This window comes from Rhinolophus hipposideros (genome assembly GCF_964194185.1).
Source record: "Rhinolophus hipposideros genome assembly, chromosome: 18".
NCBI lineage: Eukaryota > Metazoa > Chordata > Mammalia > Chiroptera > Rhinolophidae > Rhinolophus > Rhinolophus hipposideros.
Window position 1 is genome coordinate 17227019 of NC_138064.1, and position 26199 is coordinate 17253217.

Sequence of the window (26199 nt, forward strand, 5' to 3'; positions counted from 1 at the left end):
CTTAAGGGGTGGCCAGGTGGCTCAGTTGGTTACCGTGCAGGCTCTGAACAACAAAGCTGCTGGTTCAATTTCCGCATGGGATGGTGGGCTGTGCCCCCTGCAACTAAAGATTGAAAACGGCAACTGGACTTGGAGCTGAGCTGTGCCCTCTACAACTACATTGAAGGACAATGACTTGGAGCTGATGGACCCTGGAGGAACACACTGTTCCCCAATATTCCCCAATTTAAAAAAGAATTAGGCCTCTACTCACCACACGTCGCGCGTGCTGGCCGGGCCGCCTCGCCTCGCCTGACCGGAGGCGTCATGCCCCGTCTGCTTGTTCTGTGCCTGCTTCGCCTCCGCTGTGGCGTGGCCCACTCCGCGCGGCCCACTCCGCGAACGGTCGAAATCCGCAGCTCGCGTTGTCTGTGGCCCTGGCTGTTGGACTCGTCGTCATTTTTATGACGTTCTTAACCCCGTGTGGGTATATGCTGAGCAATCTGAACCAGCTCAGAAGAGATTAGATGGAAGAAGATGTAGAGCAGCTGTTAACACCCAACAAAATTTCAGAAAAGCTGTGGCTTCTTTAAATGAGTAAAAATGCTAAGTTGGGTTGATGCAACAGCCACTGTGGGCTTTCAGTTTCATACCCATGTTTATGGCAAATATTTTGCACGTTTTTTAATGTGCATTATATAAAGCTGAGTTATATTGTCATTTAAAAATGTTAAATAAAATTGAAACATTTATGCCAAAAAAAAAATTAAAAAACAAAATAAAACAATAATCTTAAAAGATATTTTCCCCAACCAGGAGCCTGATCAGAAGGTGGTCTCAGAAGGTGGTCACCCAAACCCCCCGATGACTATCTTCTCATCTGCCCTTAGCCTGCCACTTACATTTGCAGTTACCATACACGCCAGATGTCATGCATGCATTGATAGTACAAGCCGTTCAAAAATTGAAAATTCAAGAAGGGCAACCTTTGTTTCTGAATGAGTCAGAAGTCTTTAAAATGGAGACACTTACAAACAGTCCTAGGAATGAGAAGTTCCCAGAATAATTTATTACCTACACATGTCAATTTTCTTGGGAAATTCTAATTCTCAATAAACATTAATGGTCATCTACCATCTTTTAGGTGATTTCCCCCATTTTAAAGATAGCCACTCAGCAGAAGTTAAATGACTTGCTGCCAAGGTCCCATGGAGAATATAAATCTAAATAATTCATGATTGCAGCTCATTCTCCTGCTATTTGTTATGGTGAAATGGAGGGAGGTTGGGTGAAGATTTCGACTGGCTTCCCACCGGCTTCCTAGGTGACTGACTGTATATTCCCTGCTTTCTGCTACTCCCTGTTGATTTGAAAAGGAAAGCGTGGCTCTTAAGACCACATTTCTCTAAGTTAGAACCTGGAAGCAGCAGTGCCAGCATCATCCCCAAACTGGCAAGAAATCCAAATTATGGGGCCCACCCCAGAACACAATTAGAAACTCCTGGCGGGGGGTTGGGTGGGGATCAGGAGTCTGTGTGTTAACAAACCTCCAAGTGATTTGGCTGCAACTTAACAATACTTTTGTGCGTTAGGTTCTAATGTCCTGGCCTCCTACTCATTGTAAAAACTGATAGTCTTCCCACTGCTTCTGTCCTCAGGCCTCACATGTGGTATACATCACTATGCCATGCACAAAGGGCTTTCACGTCCATGCATTCTTTCAGAGGGGCCTGCAGCAGCTCTGTGAGGTAAGTGAGGAAGGGACCACATGTCCATTTTACAGATGACGAGACAGGCTCAAGAAAGGTCAAAAAACTTGCTCAGGGTTTCTTAGCTTTAAGTGGCAGAGTTGGATTCGAATCCAAGTCTTCTGTCTTTATATCCATCCATGTTCAAGATTTCTTCAATTACTCCATAATAGGTTTTCTAATATTTTGGTCCAGATAACGTGGGCGGCTTTGCTGAGGGGTGCTGGACTTGCAGGATGTTTAGCAGCACCCCTGACATCTACCCACTAGGTACCAGTAGCACCCCACCCTTATAGTGACAACCAAAGATGTCTCCTAATATCGCCAATGTCTCTCCGAGGGCAGAGTAACCCATGGGTGACAACCACTGACCTACAGCCAACACATAAATGGGGAGAAATTTCACAATACATGTTCTGCAAATTTTGTAGTCTTTGGAGATGATTTAAGAACAAGTAGCTGATTTTTCACCTTTAGGCCATCTATGAAATGAAGGAACTAGACTAAATGCTGATCTCTTCCAGCTCCTTAAGAAAATCGTCATCGTTCCTTAAGAAAATTAATAATAATTCCATAATAACATCTGGTATACAGTATGTATTTAAATTTCCCTCAGTTGCCCAAGAAAATCTTCGAAAGCTGTTTTTTATTTTTTTCCCCATGCAGGATACAATCTAGATTCCTAAATTGATTTTAGTTGCTGCATGTATCTCTTTAGTCTCTTTTAGTCTAGAACTGGGGTCAACAAACTATGGCCCAGGGGCCATATCTGGCCTATCACCTGCTTTTGTAAATAGGCTTTTGCTGGAACACAACCATTTCTCTGTGGTTTACATACCTGGTAGTTACTCTGCCCTTTGAAAGTTGAGTAGCTGCGACAGAGACTGTATGGCTCACGAAGGCTAAAATATTTACTATCTGGCCCTTTGCAGAAAAAGTTGACTGATCTATGACCTAGAACTATCCTCTTGCTTTTATTTTTAATATAATACTGACTGTTCAAAGAGTCCTGGACAATAGCTTATAGAAAACCTTTTCTCTTAGATTGGTCTGATTATATACATTTACATATTAAATGTATTGAAAATTCACATTCTGTATATATATATTTAAAAATATAAAATGTTTATGACATTATCAGTGTTCCACAGGGCAGCATTAAATAACTTTTTATGTGTCAAAATTATAAATGAAATTGAAAGGCAAACAACAAATTGGAAAACAATTACAATTCCAGGATCTTGTCTCTTTCCAGACTTTATTTTTCAGGAAGGAGAAAAAAAAATGTCATGTCTGACATACAGTAGATAGTTTTAGTTATAAATGGAGGTAAAACCCTTACTGATCAAGTTTCTATATCATTTAAGCAGAGAAACTAGTAGGAAAACCATGGGCCTCCTTTAGAAAACTACAATATATAATTTCAAATACATGCACCAGAGTATACAGGAATTCAGATATATACATAAGTGTCAACACTCTGAATGCCAGGCCATGTGCCTAAAAATATGCCTGATTACAGAAAATGCTGAATAAATGTTCATGGGATAAATGAATGAATGAATACCATTCCTTTACATAGCTGGGCAGGGCAGCCTGTCATGAAAATATTCACACCTATTTATTAAATAATGCTGCTGATGATTTTTGTATAACAAGCATATACATCATAGTAGAGGCTTCGCCTGTTATTGTTCTATTGGGAGCTCATGCATGTTCATTGAAATGGGATTCAGTTAGCTTGGAATGTGATCTTAACGACAAGAATATAGTATGTACATTCGTTTATGCATGTGGTTATATATGGAAAGTGTCCAGCCTCTCCTTCCGGGTAACCTAGGTCAGACTCTAATGAATAGTAGTAGCTTCTCCCCCTATGCTTTGGACACAGCATGTCTATTCTACTAATGGCATAAGACATCACGTCACTTAAGTGAAAAAATAAATCATAATGAAAGAAAGCACTGCTCACTGATTTTTGTCAGTTATATAATATGGCGAAGGCTGTGTGCAGTACATAATTCCTCACCACTTCCCTATAATGCCACCTAACCTGTATAAAATAAATTGTAACTCCCCTAAACCACAATAGATATTTTACAATAATCTTTAGGAAAAAAGTTAACAGTCATTTACTCTAGCATAGTCATTTACTCTTATATGGCACTTGAAGAGTGAGCTGTGGGTGAGAAAAAAGGCTGAAGGTTTAAAGAGTTCCGGGTTGGTTCTTGAGTAGTGGATCTTTTTCCCGGCTTCCAGGGAAGAACGTGACCTTCACATGGTTGAGAAAAACATTCAGGCCTTGGCCTCTGGTCCCGGTACTGTTTCCTATCTGTTTGTATTTCTTGTGTTTTCTGAAAGCAATGTGTTAGACGGATTAAAAAAAGATCTCCAGATGGAATACGTTACTTTCTACAATCTTTTACATACCCCGTGCAAAGGGCAAACAACAAATTGATTAATTCCATTTAACCTAATATAGGGCTTTAAAGAAGCTGATGTCTTATGAAAATATATTTATTTTCTCTTCTTTATGCAAAAAATGTGCCTGTTGGCTATAATTTGAGATTATGTGTTAAATATTAAGCTGACACAACTTTGTGAAGTTACTGACATCTGGTAGTGTTTTTAGGTTTTAAAGAAACCACAGTAAAGTCAACAGGCTGGTTTGGTATTCATCATTCAGTGGAAGATTTTCCTTCCCTCACACAAAATGGTTAAAAGCCAAAAAGGGGACATGGCCCATTTGTGCAGTATATTGCTATTTAATTTTGACAATACACTATAGTGATTTAAAGTGTTAGAACCAGCAACTTACTTGTACACCAAGAGGGCGATCACAGTGACAAATATGGCCAAGCAGACAACAGAGACCAGGGCACCATTTGCCATTCTTAGAGGGGAGCCTGCATCTTAAAGCAGAAGAAAGACCGTATTAGTGATATCTTCCGCCTAAAGGACCTGCTGCTTGTAATGTAATTAAATGAATGAGGGAGGGAGCTTTCAGAAGATACATGGCTCCCTCTGGGCTTTCAGTAATCTTTTCCATTAAATAACACACAGTCTTTGGGTCAGTTTATCTTCCATTTAGAGAATGAGTTAGCATGTCTGGAACACTGTGTTAAGGGCTCAGGAGAGAGATGTCGTATCCTGGAGATACCTGCTCAGGTCTCAGCTGACCCAGCAGCACCCACGTGGTGAAGTGATAGTCCTGCCCACTCCTCTAGCCTCATCTCCTACTGTACCTTCCAACTGTGCTAAAAATCCTGGGAGTTGCCCATCTTCCCTCTCCTCTTGCAAATCTCCATGCCTTCTGCCGGGAATGTCCTTCCCCCAGCTCATCTCAAGTGCCCATTCCTTTGGGACACCTTCCAGACATTCATGAGACAGCGGGTCACCCCTTCCTTCCTCACTACTCTACTTGCCTCTCTTCATCTGCCTCAATCACATAGTATTGCAGTTACTTCTTTACACATATTTCTCTCCTACTAGATTGTGAGAACCATGAAACAAGGATTATGTCTTCCTCTGTACTCCTGGAACCTAGCAAATCAATGAGTCTTATCTCTACTGCCAAAGTCCAACTGGAATTTATTTTTCCTTCATCTCCTCTGCCACCACTGCAATCCCAGCCCCCAGTCCTGGGCACAGAGTCGATGATGAATATTTGTTGAAAGAATTGCGGGTGCTTCCTGCCTGTTCATTGAATCAATGAATAAAATAATGAATTTTTATTCATTACCCCATTTCAGCTAAAAGTCTATAGGTTCGAACAATGATCTATGTCGGAAGTTCTGACTCTGAAATCCGAGTCATCAAGTTACAGTGGTCACTGGATTAAAAACTCTCCTTCTGAACTTCCTTTATTTGGATTTTGAAAATGGCTCGGGTCACCCCTCAAGTTATCACTCACCACAAGAAGAATTAAAGGAGCACACATATCTAAACATCTAATCCAGATAAGAGACCAGTGGTTTGCCAGCAGCACAGGAAGCTTCACAAAACAGGTTACGACTCCAAAGGCAATTCTAAAAAAATCTGTAGCAGCATAAGAGCAATAGTGCAGCAGCTCTGGGAGGTGACAGCTTGAAGTTCCAAGCTCACCTGGATACAGAGGTGACACCTGCCTTCTTCCGCCCTGGAGCCTTTCATCCCAGGCACACCCTCCAGGAAGCAGGGGACTTTAATATTCATCTTTTGTTGTTTTTAAATCTACACCTTGGATCTTACCAACAAGAAGCCCTCGTCCAAATAATTATAGGTGTGATGACTTAAGCTTTTCTTTCGATGAGGTTAAAGCTGCCTTTTTTCTTGTTAGCAGGTAACTATATATATATTTACGTACATTTTACCTTATGAAGTCCAAAACAGTTATCTGTGAATTAGTCATCAGACTGTACCTGTCGATCCTCAAATTAAGGAGCAAACTTACAAACTTAAGTGCTGTAATGTGTGTACAGTTTAATCTCTCCCTTCCATTCCACCAAGTAGCACTCCTCCTAAGAGATAAAGCAGTAACTCACAACAAAGTTGGTTGTAAGTGAAATCCTCTTAGGGTCACCAGGTCCTGTCCTGATTTTGAGGATGGGGAACATTGGAAGTCACAGTAAATTAAAATTTCTCAAGAAAATATGTTAGTCCACTTTGTTAACATTTTACCTCTGCAAGCATCAGGAGGGTAAAAGGTTAGTTTTTCTGGTGAACATCTGAGGATAGGTAAGTTGGCTTGGTACAGTCTCGGTGTAATGCTTGGTAGAATATGGGAAGGGACAGAGAGGACACGCAGCATGCCAGGGGTCCCCTTGGTTTCTCACTTCTCTTCTTGGCTTCATACCTTTGCCTGGGTGGATTCTAATGACTACAGGACGCCGGCCTCCCCTTTGTTATAGTTTAATTGGACAACATTGTTATTTTTGATGTTGGGCTTTATACTTCCCCCTCGAGATATGAGTCTATTGAACATGTCGTGATCATATCCTGTTATTACTGCTCCCTGATCACAGCTGATTTTTTTGATCAAAAGGCTTTTCTTTGGCCACTATTTCACGCGGTCTCTCTCTCTCATCCCTTCCCTAAGTAGATTTGCTGTTTGGATTTTAACGCCAGTTCTCAAATCCACATTAACAATAGGTCAATGAATTTTGCCCTGAAATAAAGTTAAACATTGCTACCAAAGCTCGGAATAGCTTTAGTGTTGAACACGACACCCTTGATCTGCGTTATGAAATGCTTGTACAATCACCTCTGAGCAAAGGTGAGCAAAACTCACCTCTGCCCGGGACGGAGACGAGGGTGCTCGTGAGGACCAGACTGGCGTCATCACCCAGAGTGAGGTTCATACAGTAGGTTCCAGACCCGTTGAAAGCTCGTCTCACCGTCAGCAAGCACATGTCGCCCATGTCCACACCCACAGGGCTGCAGACTGCGTTCTGGGCGATCTGGCAGGTGGGGTCAGAAATTATGGTGCAGACCTCTGTGGGAATGCTGAGGGCACGGATGGCACCGGGCAGGGGAGAGAAGAGTGCAGTCGTTTTAAAGGGAAAATCATTACATTTCTGTAAAGTTAAATTCTACCTTATTTTTACACAAACTATAGAACGTGGAATAGTTGCCTATCATTTACCAGTAAACAAGCCAGGTGTGAGCTACTGTGACAGTGTATCCCCCAGAAGGTGAGGCCCAGGAGGTGGAGGAGGAAGAAATGCTTTTCCTCCAAGGCAATAGACTCTTGGAAATGGTGCGAAGCCCAAGTCATTCCTCTAACTTTTGGCTCCCTAGAATGGCCAGAGATGCAGATGGCTCAGGTGTGAGGCAAAGGTGTTACTGAATGCCAGAGCTGGCCCTGCCTGGGTCCCTGAGAGACGCACCAACAGCAGCCATGATGGCTGATGATGCAGTATTTACTGTGCGCAGGGCACTGACCTTTAGATACATGATGTGGTCTTGTCCATTCCTCTTAATGACTTCATGAGGCAAGTATCATATTATCCCAGAGTAGCAGTGGACAAACCAGCTTGGGGAGGGGAAATAATTGGCCCAAGGTCACACAAGCGAGTCGAGGTGAAGCTGGGACTTCAACAAAAGATGTTTGACAACTGTCCTTGTAACCACTAGGCTGCCTGGCCACGCATTACTGTCAGAGCCACTGTTTCACTTCTGAGTAGACTTCTTGGTCTACTCAGTAGACCTACTGAGTAGCTCTGCTGTAGTCTGAGGAGGGCGTGGGGTGATTGGAGGGCATACCCTGGCCTCTTGCAACGGTCTCACTCCTTCAGTCAGTTTTTCTCTAGTTTCTGTCATCCTCATTTGTCACTTCTCTCCCCAAGCTGAACAACGTCTTAGTTACCCTTTTTTACCAAATAAGGCCACAGTTTTTATACCTTCCCATGCACTTAACTAATTTATACATCTACATACACATATATTTTAATGACTTGATTTACGTATATGTGAATCAGTTAATTCATTCACATATTTAATTAGTTAATTGATATGGTACATATATTAATTAATATATATTTAGTCTATTATATATAGTTATAACTAAACCCCCGGAAGTCAAATTGGCTAATGCATTCGAAGAGCTTCGTAAATTATAAAGGGACAGAATTATCAGGCATTGCCATTAATTAATGCCAGGACACAGCCATTCTACATTGGCCCCCTGCCACTCCAGAGAAGCCTCAGGAAGCTTAAGAGCAGAGTTCTGAGCCAGACCTTGCCTTGTGAATTGTGCTCTGCTGGGTACCCACTGCCTATGAGGGCAAGCTCTCTAATCACCGTGGCCCCATCTGTAAAATGGGGAGAGGCATAGGATTGTGTGAGGATTTAATACGAGGACAGATGTAAAATGTTAAGAATATAGGAAGTGTTCAATCAAAAATTATTATTAAAAAAAAATTATTATTCAACTCCATCAACAATTAAAGGGAATGAGCATTGCTCAGTTCTAGCAAAACAAATGCAGGCTTGAGAGTGCCTGGTAGGGTCCTTCCTTGTCTTGGCTTACTAGTGAACCAGGAATTTAAATCAACTCAGAAGGGGAACCGGGGGTCCTCACTTGACCCATTCCTCTGACAGAAGATGTACTCACGACCCTTGGCAGGTCACGACGAAATCCATCAGGGAGTCGGCAGGCTGTGGCATGGCCATCTGAACGTCTGTCATCTGAATGATGTTAACCTCTAGAATTCCCTCTAACAAAACAACCCCCATAGAAAAACACATCAAAATACAGTGGAAACCAAACCAAACCAAAACCACTCCTTAACAAACCAGAAAGCCAAACAAAATGCACACGGCCTTCTTGCCACACAGAAACACACCAGATCTGAAAATCTATCCCATAGCATCGGATACATGTCCATGCAGCATTTTCGAAGTCAAACTGAACTGTTCTTCAACCCGGCTCTTTATTTCTGGAGCCTGTGTATGTATTAGAAGGCAGCACTCCCTCTGGGCAGATGTTTCAGGAAAAGGTGCCTCTGCAGGGATGCAGCCCCCAGGCTCAGGCCTTGGCCAGCTTCTCTTGGCAGAGGTGGCTCAGCCCCAGAGGGCACAGCATGAGTTTTAGCCCCCACCCCAGAATCAGGGTGCACAGCAAGGCTCCAGCCCCCACCTGTCTTCTCTTTGGGGCGCCTGTGGGCTGTGCCTAAAACACAGCCAGGTATGGTGGTCCTGTTCATCCCTGCTTCTTACACACCATAAGTGGGACTGCGGAATCAGTTAGGGGAAGAAAGTGGAAGTCGTGGGAACTTGTTACTGGCCTTCCTTCAAGGCACATTGATTCAGATTCCTGTGATGCACAGGGTGGGGGATCCAGTCTGGGTAGGCTCATTAGTATGTGAGCCTCACGGAGGGCTCATTTCCATCACGATGTCTAAGGAAGGCCGGAATAGGCAAGTGGGAATCTAGAAACGTGGAGTCCTTGCTCAGGCACGTGCACCTTGCACAGACAGCGGGTGCCCCGCTCCCCACCCCATCCATTCAGAGCCAGCAAAGTGGGCGGGTGGCCCATGGTAGATTCTAACCTCTTTCCCCTGCTGGTCTTACCTATAATTGTGATAGTGGTTTTAAAGTAACCGTATCTGGTAATCTGGCAGTCTTCACCAGGTATCTCCCTTAGATCCAGGGAGTCGTCATCAGCAAGTACTGGACAGTTTGAAAGCAAGATTTTAGATTAGGTGCTGGGAATATAAAAGCTGTACATCTAAACATCTTTCTACCCACTTTTAGGAAAACATCAGGAATCCTATACTATTAAACTGCTGCAGAAATTTGAGCTGAATGAACAAATACCTCACTTCACCCCCCTTTTTCAAGTCATGAGTTGACTCTTATAATCACCTTGGATCCCATTACTTATTTCCACCCATCCCCCTTCTCCAACTCTCACAGCTGCTATAAAGCATTTTGGGGTTAATTATGGTTGATTTAACATCTTTAGATAAAGACAGACAGCTTCCCTTCACTATAAAACTTAACTCATAAGGTTACTACCTTATATCTTATTGTCTAACCTATGGAAAATAATAACAGAAATTTAAAATTCCCTTTCATTGACTCATTACTATATAAACAGGTTCTAAGAAAAACAAGCTACCTGAATAAAAATACAATTCAAAATAGACTAGCATTAAGTAACCTAACATTAAGCCCCTTACCATTCAGGAATTTTTGGACAGTTCTAGATATTATAGGCATCTGTAATTTATTTTGAATTTTATACCTGGTCCCCTTGTTTGTAAGGAAGACCATCAACACTCGTAGATAAAGAAATTGATTCCCCTACAGAAATACCACAAAGCTACATGTTTATACCTGTTCAGTTCTGCTATATTTGTAATTGGAATTAAGATTAACCTAATCATCCATCAATAAGAAAATGGTTAAGTAAATTACAATTTATATAGAGTATAGAACACTATGTAGCCATTGAATAAAGTGAGTTAGATTTGCCTGCACTGATCAATGGAAAGTTGTCTGTGATATGTAAGTGAAAAAAAGAAAATTATAGAACAATATATATTGCATGAACCTACATACATAAAAATCAAAACAATAAACCCTATGTGTAGTTATAAAATATGTTTTGAAATGCGTAGAAAAGTGATCTAGGAAGAAACCCTCCCAACTATTAACAGGATTAACTCTTGTGAGGAGAGTGTGAATAGGAACTTTCACTTTTATTCTAAATTTCTTTTTTTTTTTTTTTTTCTTTTTCTGTTGAGAGCCCACTGGCCCATGTGGGAATCGAACCGGCAGCCTTCAGAGTTAGGAGCATGGAGCTCTAATCGCCTGCGCCACCCGGCCGGCCCCCTAAATTTCTTTATATGAGTTTTTACTAAGGAACATGCATCAATTTTGTAATTTAAAACATTTCAAAAAAGATTGAATCAAAATCAGTAATAAATTATAGTGTCTTGATTTATATATTCTTGACTTCACAAGAACTCATTTTATTAATAACACACCATGATGACAGTTTATTATTTATAACTAACAGGTTTTGGTAAAAACAATTGTGACAAGTCTGAACGTCATGAGGGAGTGTTCCCTCTGGGCTTGGTGATGGCACCCTCTTGTGACCACTGAGAGGATGCCAGCCTAGAACCATTTCCAGGACCCTGGGGTGCTAAGACGACTTGTAGCTTTGTGGAGAAGGATGGGGAACTAGATGGACTTTAACGCTTCCCAAAGTAGACTCTTAAGAACTTCTTGAATGTCTTCATATACTATCACCAGATAGTGGGATTTAATTTACTATGGCGTATATCCAGAACAATTTTAATGTCTAAAGTCTTTCCAGCTTGCTAGCCAAGAAATATTCTCAAGGTGCATTCTCTTGGAGCCATTTAGGAACTGCTCTTAAGTTTTGCTGTGTTTTCATGGGACATTAGATGGATGTAGGCAAGGCAGAGAGGAGAGTGAAAGTGGGGAGAAAAGTGGGAGGAGGGGAAGGAAAGTGAGATGGCCTGAATGTTTATAAGGAGTCTTCTCATAGAGACAAAAAATGGTAGACAAACAGAAATGTGATGGGCTAGAAGGGGGGAAAGCATCTGTATACATAATAAGGGCCAGTAACAATGAGGAAGGTCAAAGAGCTGTGTACAAGTCACCAAATTCAACTCGCAAAAGTGACTTTAAACATATTCTTCTTTCTTCTGTATTCTAACAGCTTACAATGGTGATAAATTGGCTTTTAAAATCGACAGGTACAGAATAGAATCATTGCAGAGTCTGTATACAATTGTTTTAAGTAGGAATCTAATAACATAATCTACATGAATTTTTTTTAGAGGTTAAAGACCACCCACCCCACTAATGATCACCCAGAAAACACTTACGTAAAGAAGGGGTGGGTCTTGGAGGTCTGCGTGAAGGGGAAGGACAAGGTCCAGGCGCTGCAGCTTGCACAGTAAGGTTAATGCTGAAGTTTCCATTGAGCACATACAAGTGATTCAAAGTGTGGTTGTTGGAAACAATCAGACCAGTAGTATCCCCAAAGTTCCACTTGTAGTAAATGGCAGACTCATTGAGGAAATGGCTGGGATCGTGAATCAGGACATTGAACGTGACGGGGAGGTCCCTGAGGAACGTGTTATCAGATGAATTTCGATCATTCCTCTGGGACATATTCACAGACATAGGAATCTGATCTACAAGTTATCAACAAAAACAACAAAAAAAAGCATGATTGCTTGATTTTAAATGGATGACTTCAGAAACGCTGTTAAGCAAAAAATTTAAAGTAAGGAGAATTCAGCATCATTTTTCCTTTTCCTCTGCAAGTTTTCTAGTTTCCCTAAGTTATTTGGGAAAACCGAGAAAATTCATCACTAAATATAAGTCTGAGAAGCAGTCCAGATAAATTGGAACCTAACCCAGAACACTTGGCTCTTTCTTACCCTAGTAACGTTACCAGAACGAAGTGTTTCATCCAGTTAATTTAGAGTTCACACCACTCACCTGTTACCACGTACACAGCTTTTGCTTTTGTGATGGGAACATGTGTCCATCGGTGTCTTCTATAGACAGTTACTTCCATGATTTGAGGGCCAACTGTCACATTGGCCGTGTTTATTGAAACTCTCTCTGAACATCGTCCCAGTTTCTGGAAATACTGACCTTTGAGAGATTGGAAATATTTAGGTATAGGTTACATTACGTAATCAGTATAGGAAGTCGTTTCTTACAGACTTGCGACTGCCATTTGGAGTTTGCTCTGGGGAAGGAAAACCAGGATGAGAGTGTGGGTCTGGCTGCTTCTGAAAGGAAGATGGTGCTCATTTTGATGTAAAACCTTATAAAACAAACCCACAAACATATTTGCATGTCATTGAACAGAGCTGGTTAGTGAGATAATACAATCATTATTTTGTAACTCAAGACTTTTTATAAGTAATCTGGTACTTGAAATACATATAGTTCCCACATAAAATACATGGAGTGTAATGATGAGCTGTCCAATGGAGCTTAAAAAATTTATTCAAAAATCTACCTTATTTTTATAACAATATTACCATTTCAGCTACTTTATTAAGCAGCTTTTTCTTTTTTTAGGGGACCAGAATCCTCTACTTTAGAATAGTATGTGTATACAAATATGCAATAAGTGATGAAAGCTATAGTGGGTATAAAAAAGAACTGAGTGGTTCCATACACACATTTCTAAGATACCCTTGGCCATTCTTTTGCTTTCTCCAACCCTAACCTAAATTGAACTGCCACTGTCTAGCTCATGAAAGGAATTCCTCTTCTTCAGAGCTCAAGGATTTTTCTAATCCTATTGAGGCACGGGGATAGGCGTGTCATTGGAACTACAGGTATTGTGAGATGGATGCTTGTGAGATGCAGATGTTTAAAGACCATGTTTGTCACACAGTAAAAGTCATGTGACATGGTAAATAAGTCACATGGTAAAAATACATTAGTCTTTTAAGGGATGTGTAATATGGAACCCCCCTTTACTTTGAAATGTAGAGGCAGTTCTGTTGGAGGTTGTAGGAGGGAAGAGGGATCTCTTGGAGTTAGTTTCAAGTGAGAAAAAGATTAATTCTGACACTGATAGATGACAGAGGCGATGCTTCATTGAGGGAGAATATCAGTTAGATCTTAGACCTCAGCAAAAGATGGAACTTTAAAATAGTCTTGTTACAAACACAGAGCAATTTCTGGCTGAAAGCTGATTTTAACTAGTTAACGGATGTTAACAAGACCAAAAAAAGTCTGGAGTGTTAGTGAGCGTAAGTGGCTCCATGCAAACTGCCAGGTCAAAGAAATCGTGACATTTGGTGAGTTGACTGACAGGACTGTGAAGGCATTGAAAAACGCCAGCTTTAAAGCAACTGATTGAAATAGATGGGCATAATATTTGAATATATTTTGTACTTTGAATATATTTTGTTCAGTTGAAATGTATTATTAGTATTTTCTTTGGCTTGTAAATAAGTTAATGGGAGAAAGAGAAGCTCTCTCTAATTTACAAAGAAAAACATTGAGAAATTTGCAGGCTGCACAATTGGCAGCAGTTTTCAAATCCTCAGAGCCAGGTGGTACCTGGTGACATTTTAAATTAATAACGTAGCAGCTTTGCTATTAATAACCTAAATTTGCTCCTCCTAAAAATAATCACTTCACCAGCAATAAAGCAAAGTGTGGTTAAAAAAAGAAAAGAACGTAAGTTATATCAAAGAAGAACAGTGGTTAAATCATGCTATTTCTACACAATGGAATAGCAAACTGTCAGGAATATTATGCAAACAGTCAAATGTTCATGATATTAAGAAAAAAAAAGTCTCCATGTACATTATAATCCTAAACAAGAAATACTAATAAAAAAAACACCATCAGGTTAACAGTGATAATCTCTGATGTTAATTACGGATGACTTCTTTTTTATTTGTACTTTTCTGCACTTTCCAAATTTCCTAAAAAGAACATGTTTCTTTAATTCTTAAAAAGTCATTTGACAATATGAAAATTAAAGAATAAATCAACTGATGCCCATCTGAATGCCATTCAAATAAATAAATATTAATATTTTTCATATTACTGTTATAGACAGAAAAGATTGAGTAATTTTATTCTAAAAAAGAAAGATGGATCTGTTTTTTTTCCCCTCCTTTTAATTTTCTGTTGTCCCGATTTGGCAAGGCTAACCCTCACCTTCCATCCCAGTTAAGGAAAGTAGAAAAGCTAACAGATTAACTGTTATTAAACTCTCAGTATTATAATTCTCAATTTCAGAATAAGAAAAGAGAAAAAAAATTAATTTTAAGGAAAGGTAAAGAAAAAGCTAAGGAGATTTGTAAAAGTCCAACCAAGTGTGTGAAACACATATACGAAATTCCATTTCCTCCATCCATGGTGGTGAGGGAAAGGCCTTCCGTCGGGGAACACATTGTGATGGCTTCGGTTGGGGCCACTTTCCCAGTCATCATCGTCTGTCCATGCTGTCCAGTTGTAAACATGTGGGTCAGGAGATGGACCTGTATCTAAACAGAGAGAGAAACAAGCCCTGTCATCTGGATTCAGAATGCACAATGTCCATCATTGAACTAAATACTTTTTCATATTTTTTAATAACTAGTTTAAATATAGTGGGACAACTAAAACCCTAATGGTCAGAATTCATTCAATGGTACACTGATGACCTGTGCATTTTTCTGAATATATGTTACATTTCAATAAGTTTTATAGAAAACAATTATTCATGTAAATCCAATCTAGAGATATCACTTAATATATTTTATCTTCATATTGGGTCTCCAAATCACAACTATATTCAAACCAAACTCAAGGATACTTTATCGTTTTATTTGGATACACTCTATCTGCAGCTTTTTTTCCTGACTCATTGGACATCATGACTTTCCACTCCTAAAGGCTTCAGCACACGTCTTCTAAGCATAAGGGTATTCTTCTATGTAAACACAGCATCAGCACCCCTACCACAGTAATCAAGGGTCACATACTACATTTGGCTTCTTTGTTTCAGCAAGACAGGTAGGGAGAAGGGGAGGTAGAGAGAGGGGGGAAAGGAGAGGAGGGAGGTGGGGAGAAACACACAGAGAGAGAAATAAGGAGGGAGGGAAGGAAAGAGGAGGGAAGGGAGATAAGGAGGGAGGGAAGGAAAGAGGAAGAGAAAGAGAGAAAGAGAAGAGCAAATATGGCAAAACGTTTCAATTGTTGAATCTAGGTAGAGGATATTTGGTGCTTAATGTACCCTCCTTTCTACTTTTCTGTTGATATGACATTTTCCATTTTAAATAAGTCATGACCAATAGCTTTTCACCTAGAACAACCTCATCACCTTCTTTTTTTAAAAAAATGTATTGGGGTAACATTTGTTAGTAAAATTACATAGATTTCAGGTGTACAATTCTGTATTACATCATCTATAAATCCCATTGTGTGTTCACCACCCAGAATCAGTTCTCCTTCCATTACAACATATATCATCACCTTCTTGATTGTTGCTGTTGTTGTTTTTCTTTTTATGTCACTGACATTTATGAAGAGCCTTGTTATTGATCAATTGATTAAAGCCATAGTATTTTTTATTCTTAAATTGACCCAAACAGGGCCAGTGAGGGAGCGCCTCCGAGCTGGCTTCTGTGTCCTTAGGACACGTTCCCATGAGTCGTGGAGCACTCCCTTGTTTTCTGGCACAATAAGATGTCCCAGGCTCACCTGATACTTTTCATGCCTTACACCTGGAATCTATCATTTCTTCAAAGATCCCTAGTTCCTTTTAGTGGTGATAGATATTTTATTAACATTTTCAGAAGTCTCAAGGACTCTTTCATATAAAATGCTCAGAGGGCTAGACTGTCATTTGAAACATTTCTAAGAATCAGCATTTTTAGAAAAAAAGAAAAATGCTACAGAATATTAAATACAACACCTTTTAACTGTCAAACCCTTTCCATATAGAATCTAATGTTTTCCTCATAGGAAGATGAGGAATGCACTCATTGACAGTTTAATAGAAGTTCTTAATAATAAAATTAGATAGGTGTATTTAATAACCTTGTCCCTGCTTAAATAATCTCAGTAATTAGCTTGGAGTTTTTGAGAATGTACGATTCCAACAAGATAATTTCCCTTTATGTATTTGTGTTCATTTGTGCTCTTTAACATGTACAAAGAGCTTCCTGCTTTAATGAAGAGCAAAACAAATCCAGAATATATACATTTTAGCATTTGTGCTAGTCACACAGCATTTGCTTAAGAAATACTTGTGGGCAGAAATGAATACGATCAGCAAACACCTGTCAAATTGGCTATTTTTTGAGTAGCCTAAAGAATTCTGAGTACTAAAATCAAAATCTGAGAGTCAACAAGGCATTCTCTGTCCAATCAACTGGCCACTAAAACAAAGCTGAGTGTGAAGATATAACTTCTGAAAAGGGTCCCAGGCAGTGCAGAACCACCAGTTGGATGAAGTGGCGTTAGCTAACGTGGATGATGACGAAGGGACTCGATGGAAGCACACACTCACCCTCGCTGTCATCCAGCTTGAGGAGAGGGTGACATAGGATGACAGCAGCATCTTGCACTTCCAGAAGTACCTGTGAGCATTGAGGTTTCTGAGATGGGTCTCCAGTAGTTCAGGAGAACTACTACCGTATCCAGTGGCTTGGAGAACTAGGGAGTCCCCGTGATGTGAATAACATTCCTTACCATTTCTGCAGTTCTTCTCATAGACTGTGTTGCCATCAGCATCTTCCTTTTGGCCTCTGGGGAACACCAGCTTCACCACAAATGTTACATTCGAGCCCACCAGTGCTGGGGAGTCACTGGTCAGAACCACCCGCATATTGCCTCCTGGAACAGAGAAAAGTGGAGGGAACATGCATCTCTCCTTCCTTTCACTGATGAAGTGAAGTTAAATCTACTTAAAAGGATCAACGAGAGGATCCTTAAGCCTCTTTAGGATGCAGTCATTTATTTTCTGGATTCCTAACTTTTGCTTTCAGAGTACAACCTTCTAGAAGATGAACAAAAAGAGAAGTCAGATCATTTAAAGAATTCTCTCAACACAGAAAGAACATTTACTTAAAATTTAAAAATCTGCTCAATTGGCTCGAGGAGACAAGTACTAAAGGTTTGTATTTTTTAATCTCAACACTGCCGATTGAAGAAGTCATTCATTCATGTGAATGAAAATATACTCACTTTCTGACAAACCACACTTGAGATGGTTAAAAACTGTGCTGGAGTCTCAGACCTTCTGAAGATGACCATTCACACATTAGTTAAATAGGTTTGAGGCAAAACTTGCTCACCAAAATCTTCTAAGAACTACAAACTTGTAAATTCTTAGGAGATCAAACTGGTGTGTGTGTATGTGTGTGTGTGTGTGTGTGTGTGTGTGTGTCTTAGAAAGTGATATGTTGAGATAAAGGAAAAATTGCCAAATCAATGTGCCTCCCACTTGGTAACTAATGTCATTCACAGAAGAAACACAAGTCATGTGATCCACAAGTCTAGAATCTCTGAGATTAACTTAAGTAGGAAATGACAGTTGTTTGAGTTGAATCTTTTTTGGGGGGGTAGGGGAGTGAATCTTTTGACTTACCTTTCCAGGAGTTTTTCCACCTCGGGTCTCCTCTTTTCCATACTGGATAGAGTCTTTCATTCCAGTCATTTTCATCTGAAGACCAACCACTTAATTGGTTGTACTCCCTTATATAACCAGAAGTTCTTTCATTGCTCAGCGCTTCATGAAATCCTATACCAGTATTTGAAAAACAAATTATTTTGTCTACTCCATTCTTCATTTGGGATTTAACCTAACAATGGTTAAAAGCTCCTTTACATTTCATAAGTTGGAAAGCACCTACGTAATATTTCCAATATGTCTAGCAAGTAATGATATTTTAAAATATTTACTGGAAATATCTTTACTACAAGTATTCAGACCCTATGTCTTTATGTACCATCAATAAACCAAGGAAAAATTTTCAAAGTCAGTATTTCTTAACCATCAGTTTATTTCTTAATATGTATCCTCTGAATATTTGGATTTGATACAATATCATTAGGAAAACTCTGATGCCAATGATCTTCAGACCAGTTTTTGAGTCTCTTCCCATTCTGAACTGCACACTTGGCTAAAGGAATGCTAGTCTCAGGAATGCTTCCAGGATCCCAAGAGATGCATATTGGAGAGCCCACTATTGAACAATCTAATTTTTTTGTTGGCCCAGCATATGGTCCAGACTACCATATGCAGGATTGTAGTCTACAGTTGTTGGGTACAATGTTTTTTTTTAATATTTTTATGTCAGGCTGGTTAATAGAGGTTTTGTTTGTTTGTTTTTTGAGACTTCTATGTTCCTATTGTTTTTCTGTTTATTTTAATTACTGAGAGAGGGATGTTGAAATCTTCGACTACAATTATGGATTTGCCAATTTGTCAGTTTATTCTTTCAGTTCTGTCAATTTTTGCTTTATATATTTTGAAGTTCTGTTTAGAATTTTTAAGTGTTCTTCATGAGTTGATCCTTTTATCATTAAGAATTGACCTCTATGTCTGGTAATACTCTTTGTTCAGAGAGTACCTTGCTATTAACCCTTAGTGTTTAATTGGCACATCTTTTTCCATCCTTGTACTTTTTTAAAAAAATGAAATTTATTGGGGTGACAGTGGTCAGTAAAATTACATAGGTTTCAAGTGTGCATTTCTATAATATATCATGTGTATAACTGCATTGTGTGTTTACCACCTGGAGTCAGTTCTGCTTCCTTCACCATCTATTTGACCCTCTTCTACCATCTCCCCTCCTCCCTTACTCTCTGGTAACCACGAAACTGTTGTCTGTGTCTAGGAGTTTTTGTTTCTTTGTTTTGTTCTTTTGTTGCTTTCAGATTTATATCCCACATATGAGTAAAGTCATGTGGTTCTCAGCTTTTTCTGTCGGACTTATTTTGCTTAGCATAATAATCTCAAGATCCATCCATGTTGTCGCAAACGGCTGTATTTCATCTTTTCTTATGGTGGAGTAGTTAGTATTCTATTGTGTATATATACCACATCTTCCTCATCCAATTCATCTATCGAGGGACACTTTGGTTGTTTCCATGTCTTGGCCTGTGAATAATGCTGCAGTGGACATCAGAGGATGTGTATCTTTATGGGAAGATGTTTTCTGATTTTGGGGGGTATCTACCCAGGAGAGGGATTGTTATATACATTTTTATATTTGAAGTGAGTTTCCGGTAAACAGCATATTGTTGGTTTTTAAAGAACTACGCTACTTTTTATTTGGTGTGTTTAGGTAATTTTCCTTAGATTTTACTTTGGAAATGGTAGGGAAATGATGTGATGCCTGGAGCTGCACCGGCCATATTTAACCATGAGGGCACCAGTCTGAGGAAGTAAGGCAACACGTCAAAGATTTCAGAATAGAAGGATAAAACAAACCCAATAGTAAGCAGACTTTAAAAATCTGTGTGTGTGGTGGGGATGAACGGAATCACTCCCAGTACCACTGTGGCTTTTCCCTCTGCACTTTGGCCTCCCTGCTCCCTCCACCAGCAGAGGTGGCTGCTCTGCTTAACCACTTTGTCAATACCTCTCCTTCCTCCTTTCTACCAGGACTATGATTTCAAAGTGGCAAGGAATCGCTTAGTGTTTGAGACACTGCTAAATCCTACCCATCCTTATTTTTTTTCTGGCCAGAATCTCTGCTCTAGGGCAAGGTGAAATCAGGAACATCTGGGTTTTGTTTACATTGCCCAATGGGCTGGGACTCCTCTCAGACTGACAGCAAAATTCAACTTTAGGCTAATCTGTTTTACTGAGCAGTGCAAAGAGGTGCTGGTGGAAAGAAGGCTACAATTAGGCTCAGAGGCCTCATATTGGCCTGTCAGTTCTCCCACCCTCCATCTGCCAGGACAGCAGATTATAGAAAAATCTCTCCTGGCAGGTTCATTGTCGTAAGAAAATTGCTACCATGTCTCCCCCTCCAAGCACCTTTTGTTAGCTGATCTCACAAGAACCCCATTACTCAGTTTTGCAAAGAAGGAAATGAAAGCTCAGTGGAGCTAAGTCACTTGTGGCCCTGCCCCACCGCTGGCAGGGAACCCAATTTGTCCAACAGCAGGAAGGACATGCGTCTGCAGGGAAGCCACCTTCTTCCTCTTACCTGCTGTGGGGCCTAACGCGAGTTACTTGCCCTCTCGGCCCGTTTCCTGGTCTGGGAACTGGGATCATCACAGTGCCAGCCTCCTCAATCTGTCCCCAAGTCACGTGAGCCAAACCCAGGCCAGCGGCTCTCCCAGACCTGGCAGCTCCCTTGTCAAAGACACCAGGACTTTTCTCGGCCCCAGTCGCAAGAGATGGAGGAGTGGGGTCTTCCAGGACCCGCACTTCCCAAGCCTCCAGCCTCAGCTGCTTGGAGAACTAGCCATGCCTCCACCTCCTCCCAAATGCCACACCCCCCCCATTGTCCCCATCGTAGGGGTCCAGCGGCCCCTGGCCTCCCCCACCCCAATCTGGGCCTCTCCAGCTTCCGGGAAACCTCCCTCCCTGGCCCTGCAGGACTACCAGCAGTTCCCCCACTCTTTCTCTGTATACCCAGCAGTCCAATCCCATACCACTCTGCACGGACAACCTACTTATAGGACACTTCTCTCCCACCTGGAGGAGTGAAGTGATGCTTCCAGAGGCCCCTCCCGCCATGCGTTCACGGTCCTTCCTTCTCAGAGCTGGGCCAGTAGGTGAAAAGCAACACCTGGGCTTTAGTTTCCTCACCTGTTGAATAGGGGAAGGATCATCTGCTCCACAAAAGTGTGGTGGGTAATTACCTGAGTGATGAAGGGAAGCAGTCCCCATAGAGGCTACACATGGTGGGCATGAGGTGGATGATGGTCCCTTCTCAGTGTCTCCCTCTCCCAGGCCCCCTTTTCTCCCCCCAGTTGCCTGGCAGGATCAGGACCCCTGGAATTTTCATCCAGTGAATGTCACTACTATTTTGGAGTGAGGTGCAGTGGACCTTCTGGGTGAAGGTGTATAATTCACTTCCTTCTCCCACTCCACACTAACTCTGCCTCGCTGATGGGATCACCACCCACCCTCTGGAGTTGACAAATGGCCACACATGGCCCAGTGGCTAAAATTCTGGCTTTGCATTCGAATCACAAGGGGAGCTTTTTAAACAAGAGTACTCCGACTCCACCTCCGAAGATTCTGATTCCACTGATCTGGGCATCAGCATTGTTAAGAAGTCCCCAGCCTCTAGTGTGTAACTAGAATAGAGACCTGGGGCTTCCGCTCTTCTCTCACTCAACTATAATGGGGCAGCTCTCAACCCCACTATAGCAGCTGCAAGTTCCTGCAGGTCTGGAAAGAAATATCAGCAGGATTTTAGCAACAGCTTCTGGGTTGGGATTATTAGAGAGCCTGTCTCCAGATTTGGGGCCCCATTCTACGTGAGTTCTCTACCTTACTGGATAGAAACCAAAGTGTAGTGGGTAGCATTGCTTTGTTCTCAGGCCAGAGACGGTTCCCCTCACACCTCCACCCGCCCATTGTACGGGAAGACAGTGGGTGGCAACTGCGATGGAAAAAAAGCTCCCTAAGAGAGAGACTGCGCAGTTATTACTTTCCAAGAGCCTGACAAGGAGTGGAGCTGGAGGCATTTTGCTGGAGTTCCAACAGTCCCAAGTTTCCAGAAGAAAAAAACAACTGAGCCTGAAAGCTTCCTGAGGAGTTCCATGAAGTCCTGCTTCTGGCTCAGACAACAATACTTCAGACAACACAGCTTCAGCCAATAGCTAGTGAATGGGTTAAACACCGAAACTGAGTTACTTACGTTTGGCGGCATCGGGTGGCAATCTTGCAGCCAGAAGCAGAAATCCCAGGAAATAGTAGAGATATCCCATGTTGTATCCTCACAGACCCAGCAGTCAAGGTTTAACTGTTAGCTCCGCGGGTTCCATCCACTAAGAACAACGGTGCTTTTCTGGCCTCTACCACGCCCCACTCCCTATTTTTAATTAAATATGGGCCTCAGGCTGATCATGTGATGGTATTAGGGCAGCGTTGCCTGATCTGGTCTCTTGAGTTCAATCTCTTACAACTCGTGCTTCTGACTCACTCGCTCTTAGCATCTGTTTATTCACATTTCAGATGCACACTGTTTCAATGCTGTGATCCCACATTTCTAGTTAAAGAAATTTCTGGTGAACTTCCTTTCTATTGGACCCTCTCTTCATATCCTTCACCAAGTAAAATTTCAATGTCCACCCTTATTGATCAGCACCTGGCTGCCATTCCTTTACTGATTCACTCACCTAGCTCATGTTGAAATGACACAGTTCTGCTTCTTTTGCTGTAATTTAGATGACCAGCTCCTCCCAGGGCTAGCTCATGCTTGTACATACCCTTCCCCCAAAAGGAGACAAAGATGGGGGAGGTATCTCTTCAATAACTTGGAATTATGGATTACATATATGCATAATAACATACGTTGTGCCAGAAGGTGCTTTGAAACAGCTGCACGGGCCTCTGGTAGTTGAGAAATTTACCCCACAGCGCATTTAGGATAGCTGTGCAATTCCACGTAATTTTTGGAACAGCCCTGCATAATTTTTGGTAACTGTTCTCAAAGCATGTATGTGTTGTATCACTTTGGGCCAATTGCAGAAAACATACAGCACATTTATTTCGTGTTACAGAAAGCAAGCATTCGATGGCAAAACAAGCTTCCCTGGAACATGAATTTTATACAATCAAGTCATTTCTAGTTACAGAATGTGCAGAAAATGTGGCAACATGAACACTTTACTGCATGTGATCGTTCTCTGAGTCACATCGACATGACCATTTTCAGTAGATATGTAAGTCCTGGTTGGGGGTGAGGGTACAATTTGGGGTACCGATTTATATTTCAGCTTTGCTAACGAGGACTAAAATTAGTCTGTGAGACTGAATTCCATGGCGTGGGAGTGGCCAATTCCCAACCCTAAGGCCCCACACAGCTCTTCTGAGCAGCTTTTACAGCCTTTGAAGCAAATATGAAGGGAAAAACAGCAAAGGGAGCATATTCATGACTGAAACAATGGTTTCCTAATATAAAGAATACATGAATAATGGAAGTGTTCATTAGTTTTATGTTCTGTGAATAATGTATACAGTTCTGTTTGCTTTTTAAAACAAGCGTATAACTTTCGGAATTAAAAAAAAGCTTCTGTTTAGGAAATACTATTTTTTTTTTTTTTTAAGAATTCTTACTCTTTGTTACTGATAATTAGTTCAGGCTGTATTTTTGGCCAGATTAGCAACCTCCATCTCTAAATAAATTAGAAGTGTCACGCACTCTTCTGTAACAAAACCTTAATTAATAGAGAGACAGACACCATGATGAAATCTTCTCTCGTGTCTTCTCTTCTTCCTTGTCCCATCAAGGGCAGATGGCTAGGGCAACAGGTGAAAAAGTAGGCAGCTGGATGAGGTGAAGAAGAAACCAGAAGTTCTTAGTTTCAAAGCACTACCAGTTGGATCCTCGGTGCCTTGATAATCAGCAGCTGACAACATACGAAGTAGTTTACTTTGTAGGACCACATACAGGGCTACATGTTGGATAAGAAATATCCTCAAGGTTGATGTTTTTGTTCTTTGCTTTTTTTTTTAAGTAAAATTGTGCTATAAATTAAACTTGAAATAGTTCGTTGAAAGAAGGGAACGATCTCAATGACTTGGTATTATTAATATGATTATTCTGTTTGGAAACAATGTTGAGAAAAGTATAATAATAATCAACTTTTGAGAATGCACCAAATTGCCTGTAAACGTCCTGGTTTTTGACACCCCTCGTGGTGGCCCAGGTCCCAAATCTGAGGAGAAGCACCTGTAATGACTGCAGCAGCCACCCAAAAAGGGACACGTGGCATGGCCCGTGACAACCACACTCAGGAGTCGTGGCAGGCAGTGGAGGAAAGTTAACGCCTTTACGTTTAGGAATTTTTCAGTTCAAGCTAGTGTTTTTAAGAAAGATCTTATAATAAAAATTCAGGTTCTTTTCTCCCCAACTGTTGTAAACAGCTATTGTATTAGTTCCCTGTTGCCACTGTAACAAAAAAGAGAAACTTAGAAGCTTAAAACAACACAAATCTATTATGTTCTGGAAGCCAGAAATCTGAAATGGGTGGCACTGGGCCAACATCAAAGTGTCCACAGGGAAGCTGTCATGAAGACGGTTTCCTTGCCTTTTCCAGCTTCTCGAGGCCTCTCTGTATTTCCTGGCCCTTGGCCCCCTTCCATGTGCAAAGCCAGCTGTGGCCTGCGGAATTCTTCTCACATCATGTCCCTCTGACACTTACTCTCCTTCCTTCCTCTCTCACTTCATAAGGACTCTTGCGATTACATGGGCCTCATCTGGATAATCCAGATTCACTTCCTTGTCTTTAAGTCAGTTCATTAGCAACCTTAATTCCACCTGCAACCTTAATTCCCCTTCGCCACATAACATATTCACAGGTTCCAGAGATGAGGGTGTGGACATCTTTGGGGGGCCATTGCTCTGCCTATCACAGTTATACAGCAGGTGACTTAGCCCAAAATTATATTTATGAAGAAGAGTTATGTGATAAGAACAGTGATAGGAAATACCTCTCAAAGTTTCCAAGGCTTGTTGAAACAAAGCCCTTGCTACTTGGCAGAGCAGAAAGGCAAGAATGAACTAAAGATAAAGGCATCAGTTCAAAAAGGGACGAAGCCCATGTGACTGCCGTGTCCTGATGTGGGCTTTTGAACGTGATTATAATCAGAGTCACGGTGTTCAGATTTAAGCATTAACGAATGATTCAGAAACTTCTGTTTGGTGTCTAGTTCTTCAGTTTCTCCTGTCTGAGTGCTCTCCGCATGAATAAGTAATTAAACTCCCTCATTTTCAGGTTTACTGAGTTTTGAAATGACTCTTCCACCAAAATATGTTTCCTCGCTTTTCAGGGAAAGAGGAGAAAATGAATCACAAAGGTCAATGCACCTTTTTCTGGTCACCTCTGCCATCACAAAGTATCCGTGGCTGTTGTATCTTTAGCCTGATGCACAGAGGTGTGGGGAGAGTGCATTCCAGGTGGGAAGGAATAATATGAACAGAAGACGGAACATAAAAAAACAAACAAACAAATGAAGTACTGGTACATGCTACAATGTGGACAAACCTCAAAACATTATGCTAACTGAAAGAAAACCAGGCTCAAAACGTCACATATCATATAAAATACCCAGAATAGGTAAATCTGTAGAAAAGAAAACGGATTGGCGATTGCCAGGGGCTATAAGGGAGGAGAGAATGAGGCGTCACTGCTGAATGGGTGTGGGGTTTGATTTTGGCGTGATGAAAACGTTTGGGAATCGGATAAAGGTGGTGGCTGTACAACATGTCAAGGTAATAAATGCCACTGAATTGTTCACTTTAACATGGTTAGTGTTAGGTGAGTTTCACCTGGATTTTAA

General features: G+C 41.1%; 1 protein-coding gene across 1 annotated transcript; it reads right to left on the bottom strand.

Annotated features, from left to right (window-relative positions):
• Positions 1–2961: 2961 nt before the first annotated feature.
• Positions 2962–22788, bottom strand: GPNMB (glycoprotein nmb). The gene is made up of 11 exons (XM_081079643.1): positions 22553–22788; positions 18313–18465; positions 17415–17558; positions 15050–15223; positions 12696–12854; positions 12074–12385; positions 9780–9878; positions 8821–8923; positions 6997–7211; positions 4546–4639; positions 2962–4081 (listed from the first exon to the last, which is right to left on the bottom strand). Exons 1-11 carry the CDS (start codon positions 22620–22622, stop codon positions 3934–3936), a joined length of 1671 nt encoding a protein of 556 aa, XP_080935769.1. The 5' UTR covers positions 22623–22788; the 3' UTR covers positions 2962–3933.
• Between the last annotated feature and the right edge of the window lie 3411 nt (positions 22789–26199).